We start from the raw sequence: 10,126 nt of genomic DNA, 5'->3' as shown, positions 1-10,126 counted from the left end.
GAGGTACGTGGTAATACAAGACACGCAGTACCATCGTCATCAAGTTCCTCGGTAAGAATTGCACAAAAACTGCTTAACATCCCGTGGAACCGTCGTCCTTCAATGACGTTATCGGTTAAAACTTCGGCGAAACCCACGAGCACGTATATGGAGCTGACAAACCTAGAAACAATATCGAACCCACAACCATAGATTTCTGGCGTGCCCAAGGGACGCAACTCTGCACAGCGAATCGCGGTGCCTAAGATGACTGGGCCACCCGTGCCCCCAGATTGCTATTGAATAAGGAAATGGTTTTGTCGCTTTTGTTTTAACTATTTTGTTTATCCAAATATCACAGTAAATGCCAGTTACATACTCCTGTATAACTTGTGTCGCCGGCCTTGATATTTCTTGAATGTTGTTGAAAGCGTTCACTATTTATTATTCGTTGGTCCATCGGTAATTGCTTTGAAGATGTTTAGTGTCAAATGCAAAGTGTATATAAAAGTTTTGAAAGTGTAAAATGCCCACGTTGAAAAATAGAGAGGAATTTTCTCTCTAACTGGAGATATGTCATCCAAAGTTTTCCTATGTATTTAGACGATGCACGTTCAAAAACAAACGGTATGTTGTTTTCCATAATATATGTAAAGATTGAATTATATATTTCGCTAAATTCGTGTTATCAGTACGTAATCTTCCATTTAAAAATTATAGCGTCAAAACGATTGTATTGATTTATAAGTTAAAGAATGTGATGGGATTCATTGCCGTGATACTTGACGGTGTATGTAAAGATACACTAAAATTGTCGAGTAATAAATAGTTAAACGTCCACATTTTCGTGATATTGGCATTATAGTCGTCGAGTGTGGCGAGATTGCCGCTAAACACATTAACACCTCCCCTGCCTATTTGCCTATATGACACACGATAGGACACAAAAAGCATGTCTCGTCCTAAATTATGTATGTTCCGTACTTAATGGCTCACAAATTGTGAAGCTTTCTATCAGTGCTTACATAAAACAAATGGGGTTTTAAGTGGCAGCGGCAGTGTAATTTCTCAAACTATCAAAATAGACAATGTGTTAATTTCTCGTCTGTAAAATACTGTCCCTGGTCCTGATTTATGCTGAACCCATAAAGTGACCCTTGGTTTTCTTAGTTTTTTTCAAAAGAACAAAATGAAACTGTTTATCGTTTGGGGAATATCACTTACTGATGTTAGTGGATTTTCAACATGTACCTTGTCTCTTGAAAAAGGCAGAACATGTTGGTGGGTTTTTTTTTGCAATATTATGCCCATACACTTCGTAATGTTACATATAAGTGAAACATTATGATTTAAAAAAATGTACCTTTTGAAAATTGCACAGTAAATAACAAGTTGAGATCCAATTGCGAAGTAAGGCACCATTGAAAAAAAATTACGAATGAACATACAAGAGAGGCAAATATTGAATTATTTGAAGTGTTAAAGTATTCAATCACTGTACGTTAAAGTACAAGCTTTTATGCTTCAAACTACAAACAAAATGTAATTTTGCAAAAATAAAGTATACAACAACAAAATTCATACATTTATGGCAAAAATGAATTGTATTAAGAAATTGATTTTTTGACGAAATTTTCGTATTCTGTAAATAATTATTTCATTAATGTCTGCACGCGCTTGACTTAAAAATCGGTCTCAGAATTTGTGTACACACTATTAATAAAACAATTGTGTTTCGTGTTAACGTGGACTTTAAATATCCATCTTTGTATAGAATAATACACAGGAAACATGTTCAAATGACCCGAGCGTCTTTAGTTCACATTTCTCGATAATGCGTCTTAACAACAGTTATTATTATTCTATTAATGAAATAGCACAATAGTCTTTTCAATGCGTCAAAAACCTGCATTAACATGAAATCTCTATTAACGCGGACAAGTGACATTCTGCCGCTTGGCTGAAGAAGATTTTGTATTTGGTAACTAACACAAGCTTAATAAGGTTCAAATTATATGTGACATTTAAGAAATTAACTTAGTTTGATAACATAGTACAATGATAATGACCAGATTGGAGGGGCGATTAACGAAAGGCGAGTTATTGCGAGTTGAAACGCCATATGTGATCCTCGCTCAGAAGAATAATCTCTTAAACGTTCGTTGTCGAGTCTTACCTTGCAAATAACAATGACGCGCACCTCGAATAACAATGATTTACCTGAATAGATAATCGGATTTGCTGATCAATTATCGCCTAGAAGCGACGGAGAATGACGAGGGGTGGGATGGGTGCGTACCGGTTAGATTAGCTTTGTTGCAAGATCGTACGTTAGCTGCTGAGCAAATCTTACGCTACATATGACATACATGTCAAGGGCGTTAAATGCATGACACATAAGATCTTGTGAAGATTATTGCATTTGATTTCTTGACTTATTTATATTTTGCAATGTCATGACGCGTGTTTGATGGACGTGTCTATTTGGTATAACGGTTTTGTTCCAATGTTCCCACTACAAAGTTTAAATGACAGAATAATTTAATTTAAGAAAATATTTGAGTTCACTGAATATATACCTTGGTTATAACGCTTGTATTTGCAGTTCTTTTGAAAAGTAAAAACCTCATACATCTCCAACTAAATACTTATGAAACCCACGTTATCGTTGTCCAACAACTTCGGTTTATGCTTAACTAATCTAAATCTTAAATTTCAAATATTAGCATACAAATTTACCCTGAAGCAATTGACATTGGTTCTAATGGATAAAACAAACGTGGAGAAATATGCTTGAAATTTTAAAACACTTTCAGAATATTTTAAACGGAAAAAGTCCAAATTCCTTACATGTTTTTTGCCTTCTTCTCACCCTCCATTAGCAGAATATGATTCTGTAGTTAACACCTCGCCCAAGCAAGTGTGGGTTAATCGTTTTCTACTTAAATAAGTTTAATTAGAACAGAAATGCGAAAAAATACCCTTCCCACTCTATGGTTGGACAATGTTAAAAACACCTGTATGGCTAGGCTAGTCATTTTCTCCTTATGTGCTGAAAATTGATAGTAATGAGTAAAAAGGGTTTCTTCTCCTTGTGTTACCCCTCTAAGAACAAGATATCACCTCAGGATTCTGACAATTCTGGGAAACACATCGAAATCTCACTTTTCAGTCAACGCCAGGAAAGGGGATCGAGGCAGCCCTTCAGTATTGCTGGTGTGCAGGTGAAAGAGGAGTACTCCACCGCGCCAGTGCAACACGAGGCGATTTAACATTTTGTGAGTTTATTATTTCTACTTTAAGAATCGTTAGGTTTCCGCTGTCAATCGACACGGAATTTCTAAGGTTCTCTAATATCGACTTGCAGTGTGATCGTCTTGCCAGATGGATAAATATGTGATGTGTCGCTGTATTCAAAATTCTACACATATATTTTTTTTCTTTGATAAATATAGATTTTAGAAATAGATGAAAGATTATATTCGTTTTATGAAAATATCAGTGGTTGAAATGTAATACGCAAAATGTTTGTTATGCATGAAAATGAAACACATCTTTGCACATACAAAATGTCAATTTGTTCTTTTATTCCTGGAATCGAATTAAACCGTCCACTGAAGCTAGAAAACAATTATGTCTTTCGGCCTTTATAAATGTTACAACTATCCTCTAGTTTGTATTTTAATAAGCAAACAAGTTCAAAGATTTTCAATGGTTCATTTTCAAATGTCTTTGATCTAAAATAATACGTGTACCCATGCAGTATTCCCCGTGTTAGATGACAACTCACCGTGTATGTTTATAGAGAGTGCACAAGCAAGAACAAAATGAAAATTTCCCTACATTTGTCAACAGTTATGTTTTAACAAGAAATTTTTTTTTGTCACCGTGTTTGCTTTTTCACATTTAACGTTTGCAGACTATACAGTTCATTTTGCATATAATTTGTACAGCAAATAAATGAACCGTTTATCGTTTTAACTTATTTTTAGTTTGTAAATAATCAAAATGTAGATATGTTCCCGACATCTTGGAACGTGCAGGAGAGGCTTGGCACGCAGCTGGCCCTCCTACCATGACGCTCGGAACTGTCAAAACGACAATTTGTTTGGGAATATTTTACAAATAAAGGAAACCACTCATTTGTACGAATCGTTACAACAATTAATCAGTTCCGGACTAACTAATCATACCTCTGTGAACATTGAGGCCTTGTCACGTGTTATAAATTCAACATCACAATGTATTCGTATATCGAAAAGTGTGGTTGGAAGTAAACCTATGGCAAACATGGAGGGACCCAATATTGATTGGTTCTGCATCTTTGTAATACAAGGACCCTACACCCAATTAAGGACTAAGCAGTAACATCGTTAAAACTTTAAGAAGCAAGGCCCCTAGCTTCCAGGCGAGAGAAAGGCTTTACAAGATCATGCACATGGACTGGTTAATATTTGAGGCTGTTTGTTCAAGAAACAGCGAGCGTTCTAACTCAGCCAATGGCGTGGACTATATTGTTCCCCAGTGACAATCATCGCTGTTCATCTGCGGTACTCATCGCGTACACCGCTATCGGCAGTAAGTACTCTCACACTTCTGCATAACCATGGCAACCTGACTGCGCGCGCACATTTTCTCCCAATCTGGTCCCACGCATATTTGTTTTGTTAGATGATATTAATATGATTTTTTAGATGGAGAGACAGTAGTGTTGGCTAGCCCTCGTCAAAGATGAACCGGACCAAGTTTTCAATTGACGACATTCTCAAGCGGAAAGAAAAATGCGACACGGCTCCTTGCAATGTTTCTGAAGGAGACGACTTGAAAGCCGCGGTGCCAATTTTCCAGATGAAGACTTGCTATTCGATTGCGACACCAGATAGTTGTGTCAAACATAGCGAGAAACTACAAACTCACACACAGAGCCTAGAGAAAACTGATATTTCGTTGAATAACATTCCACAGGCTAAACAGGAGCCGTGTTCAACAAAGAGCGAGGATACGCAGTCCGTTGATAATCCTACGCCCACCGAACAGACAATTCTAGGGCTCTACGTGGGACAAGATTCGTTTCAAAACCATATTTTGAAAAATACTGATTGTTGGCCTGTCCCAGAAATCTGTGATGTGAGCACCGACTCCGACAACGACAACACCGTGACCGACACTGATCTGGAAGAACCAGCGGCCAGCCGATGTACGGCGTTCCAGAACACAGATATTCCACAAGACACGTTTCATCATCCAGGTAAATACTCCACAATTACCTATAATAATTAATAAAGGTTAAAACATATAATATGTTATAATCTAAACAGAAAATATTTTGAAGCAGTAATTATGACATCCGAAAACGAAAAACAGTAGAGTGGAATCATCTTTATTGCAAACATCGTCTTTACTATTATTTGTATGTTTTCGCTGATAGCCACTATTTATATGATGATCTTTTAAAATACCCATAACATCTATACGACACTTGACTATGACATCGTGGCATTGGTCATTTATATGTCGTTAAATCCAGGATGCTAATGTGACTTGTGTAAAATTGTTTTATATATCCTATGTGTTTAGGGTCAATTTTTAGAAAAAACATATCAATATATCTCAGTGTAATAATGTATGATATGCTTTCTACTGATATTTCCATTTGAAGTCAATGAAGGAAAAGATCTGTCCAAATAATATATTAATACCATTGTAATGATTGTATCTATTTATCCGTCTTTAAACATGTTTAGATTCTGACACGTGCAGCTACGTGACGTTTGCTTTCTTGACTGCTTGTTATGATTTTTTGTGGCGTTCGTTTTCCACTGGGTGAATGCAAACTTGTTCAGATACATTTATTTTTTACATAAGAGTTACTATAATTAATATACAATAAAATAAACCATTTGTATCAGAACACCGCAAAACCGAAGTATGTACCTTTCAGAGCTGTGAGAACTTATTGACACAAATTCTTCCCCGTATCTTCTGGATAAAATACAAGTTAATACCGAGTTATAGTAACTGTTTTGTGTTTTAATAGCATACAACTACCGTATGTATTCTATTGCAATAAGAAACTTGATTTTGATAAACGATTGCGGATCTCGTTATGTGAGCAAATATTGAGACGGTCGAAAAGTTTTTCAATGCATGTTTATCGCTCGAATATTTGCCAGCTACATTGTATGGAAGTTAAATCCTATTTTCATTCATACTATTTCAATAAATTATCAGACTTAAATCATTCAAGTTTTCTTTTTCGGTTATTTGTTCAGCCGCAAAATCGATTTCTCTATTTGCGTTTAAATGGAACAAGCTATTTAAGCAAGTCATTAATCAGGATGTTTCCTCCCAGAAAATACAAAAATCAAAGCCGTCTTGACGTCTGCCGCCTCTCATCACATTCTGACTGATCTATGTCAACAATGGAATGCAATTATTCAAATTAGAACAACTTGTTGAAATATGACAGTCACTGCGCTCGTAAAACACGTTGAAGAATCTCAACTGTCATTATCCACAAACGAGAAATATTCCATTTCAGACATGCATCTTCTTAAGGGAATAAAATATGACTTTTACTGGCACGTGGCGCGCACGCGGTCCTTGTATTACTGCCACCTGGCGACGAAGAAGCAAACTATTTTTGTAAGAGAGACCAGATTTTAAGGGGGCAGTTTGGTGCGATGTTGTGGTATGTTTTGCAAATGTAAGATAGGTATAGCATGCTAAATGGTTTACTGTCACAAGCTGTGCTGGGGAGGACTGTATCGCGGGGCTACGTGCTTGGAGGATAACGCGGGGACCTACATGTACAAACTGGAGGGGAACGCGGGGACCTACATGTACAAACTGGAGGAGAACGCGGGGACCTGCTGCTCCAGATACAATATGCTCGACAGGCACTTACGCCGTAATGGCAAATGATTGACATATTTAAAGTAATATTAATGTACGACATTATTTCAATATTTCCTGTAGGTCTGAAAGTTCATGTAAGACGAACACCCACATCCCACATCCATTACAAGGCAGAGATGCAGTGTTCAATGCAGTGTTCAATACTGTGTCATACTTGTATGTTGTATTAAATAAGACAATAAGAACGAACAGCTTTCTGCACTATTATCTTGCACTGGGGCACTGCACAATTAGCACTACCAGATGTTGTGTGAAGCATGTAGACTTTGTAAAAGCTTTATAACGAAGCGGTTAGAAGGAAGAGAAGGACGTTCTGTCAGCTTAAAGAACTGTACGTACTGGCTACACATATCTAACACTCACACTAATTGGTCAAAGAGAATTATCAAAACTTTTACATCTGTAGAATCTAATCACATGCAGTATTTTGTTTTCATAGAAAGTTGTGAAAAATAACTATGTGCTGTTGTTTTATTCAAGTGAGCTGCTTGTTTTCACCTTGAACAACTCGTGGTGCTTTCCCTTCATTTACGGTATCCTAATCTAAGTTAAAAATAAATACTGCTTAAAAGTTCGTTGGTGTCAATTAAAAAAGATGTACGTTACAGAAAATCATTTGAATAATGGAGATAAGGTAACATTTGAGAATAACTGTTGCGTTCAGGGGTATATTGGAAATCTATTGTTGTAAATGCTGGATATATCATTAGAGTATATTTCAACAAGAATGCACTCTTTCGTTTTTGTTTTGGGAGGATGGCACAAATTCCATTGTCCTCATTTCGTACTAGGACGGGACATAAAGTAATATTCTAGACAAAACAGTATTATCTAGCTTCTCGTGTCGCTTAGTTTCAATAGCGGAACACGTGGCTGTGGAAGCGGCTGATGTTGTGGTATGATTCGAGACGATGCAACCTTCTCAAGCATTCTGTAATTTTTGTGGGGGAAGAATGGAACAAATACCATTGGAATCATTTAGTATTATACATGGAGGGGGAGTAATATTCAGACATGATGATACAAAATCATTATTATATAGTTAAACCTCGTATATAAATATATATGTCTGAATATTTATACACGAGGTTAAACTATATAATAATGATTTTTTTATCAGCCGCTATATATATTACCTCTAGATATTTGTTGTTGTTTTTAAACCAATATGGTCACTATAGCGACGCAGGTTGTTGGTATAGCCGCTGATGCAGTGTAAAGATCGAGATGAAGTCAGCTGATGTACACATGTCACCTTGTTTCTCCAGATCCCGGCTCCAGGCGGGAAGGGAAGCGCAGACGTCGGTCGTCGTTCACGCACTCTCAGGTGGTAGCGCTGGAGAGACGTTTCAGCCATCACCGATATATCTCGGCCCCAGAACGCTCGCACCTGGCCAAGTCGCTGAAGTTGACCGAGAGACAGGTGAAAGTGTGGTTCCAAAATCGGCGCTACAAGACTAAACAGAAAGACATGTTACTCGAGCCTTCTGCCCCTAGTGCCGCGATGTCACCGCAGGGGGCATTCGCTTTTGGTTTTAAAAAACACGAATTTGACCCCAGGCTGTTTGGCAGGACAATCCATTGGCCGGTCTATCCTTTCTTTCGGCAGTTGTATTATTGGTGAACCGATATCGAGTAATACTACGGACAATCATGTGATGCTTCAACTGAGATGTTACCCAAAGTGTGCACATAGAAAACATCCAGATACATGGTCCACCGATTCGCGAGCAAGTCCAATACCAACACAGTCGAGTCGAGGTCACATTCTGTACATAAGTTGTATTTATGAAAGCGGATTATGAACAACAATTCTATGTTAGTCGTTCATATTTGTATCTATGTTGTTGTATGCAAATTACATAAGTGTATGGGTGTATGGGTGTATGTATGTATGTATGTATATATGTATGTATGTATGTATGTATGTATGTATGTATGTATGTATGAAACGGCTTCCCATAAACCTAATAAACTGTACCCTATATCGTGTATAATGTGTTGTTAATCAGCATCCTCTGGCGTGACCCGATGGTACCGTCAATAGTCACTATGTGTATCTACGAGGGCTGGCTGAAAAGTTCTAAGCCTAACTGTGAAAGACCCGTACCAAGTCGATGGTTTTCATTTATTTCTCCACATAGTCCCCTTCCAGGTTTTCACACTTTTGCCAGCGATGCTGCAAGGCCTGGATGCCGGTCAAGAAGAAATTTTCTTCAGCCACCCTAAACAAGACATTCACAGCGGAAATGACGTCATCATTACTGGAAAATGGCGACCGGCTAGTTCCTTTTTCATCTTGGGAAACAGGTGGAAGTCTGACGGGGCAAAATCGGGTGAATAAGGGGGATGGTCTATGAGTTCGAAGCCACAATCATGAATCGCTGACATGGCAACCACCGATTTGTGAACAGGAGCATTGTCTTGGTGGAACAGGACTCCTTCAGTGAGCATTCCCCGTCGCTTAGCTTTGATAGCTTCACGCAGCCGTCTCAGTAGGTCAGCATAATATCGTCCATTGATAGTCTGGCCTTTTTCAAGATAGTCAATCAGCAGAATACCCTTGGAATCCCAAAAAGCTGAAGCCCTATAGCCAGTTTTGTCCATTCCTGGTGATTTCAATGGGTAGGTTCACAAGATGGTCTGGTACAAAGACAATAATAACACTACAGTTGCAGTTCTTGTGTCTATGATTCATTAAATGATTGTACTTGTTGGTGGCAAAAGTTTGTTTCAATCCGATTGAGATATCCCACTTAGGCTTAGAACTTTTCAGCCAGCCTTGCTTTTGCATTGATTGTCTGAACAGGTCTGTGTTCACAGAACCACCACTGTTGTCAAACTGACACCCTGCGTTCCGTCGGGGAGTCTGCATGAGTAATCCGTGAGTGAACATATTCTTACGACGCTTTTAGCAGTATTGCGTTCATGTGATGGAGCACAGCGAATGGCGTTCGGCCGTAAACCTGTGTTGGACACTCGACGAACGAAGTGCATGCTTATAGGGTTAACTCTCACAAGGTCTAGGATTAGGTGTTCACACTCACAAGGTCCAGCATTAGGTGTTCACACTCACAAGGTCAAGCATTAGGTGTTCACACTCACAAGGTCCAGCATTAGGTGTTCCCACTCACAAGATCCAGACTAAGGTGTTCACACTCACAAGGTCCAGCATTAGGTGTTCACACTCACAAGATCCAGACTAAGGTGTTCACACTCACAAGGTCCA

At 38.3% G+C, this 10,126-nt stretch overlaps 1 protein-coding gene across 1 annotated transcript; it reads left to right on the top strand.

The window, feature by feature from the left end:
• Nucleotides 1-4,705: 4,705 nt before the first annotated feature.
• On the top strand, nucleotides 4,706-8,776 carry LOC139453172 (uncharacterized). The gene is made up of 2 exons (XM_071234803.1): nucleotides 4,706-5,227; nucleotides 8,166-8,776. The coding sequence occupies exons 1-2, from the start codon at nucleotides 4,711-4,713 to the stop codon at nucleotides 8,519-8,521; spliced, it is 873 nt and encodes a 290-aa protein (XP_071090904.1). The 5' UTR covers nucleotides 4,706-4,710; the 3' UTR covers nucleotides 8,522-8,776.
• Nucleotides 8,777-10,126: the final 1,350 nt, after the last annotated feature.

This window comes from Haliotis cracherodii, unplaced genomic scaffold, assembly GCF_022045235.1.
Source record: "Haliotis cracherodii isolate W230 unplaced genomic scaffold, xgHalCrac1.p SCAF_9, whole genome shotgun sequence".
Taxonomy (NCBI): domain Eukaryota; kingdom Metazoa; phylum Mollusca; class Gastropoda; order Lepetellida; family Haliotidae; genus Haliotis; species Haliotis cracherodii.
This window is presented reverse-complemented; position numbering and strand designations above follow the sequence as displayed.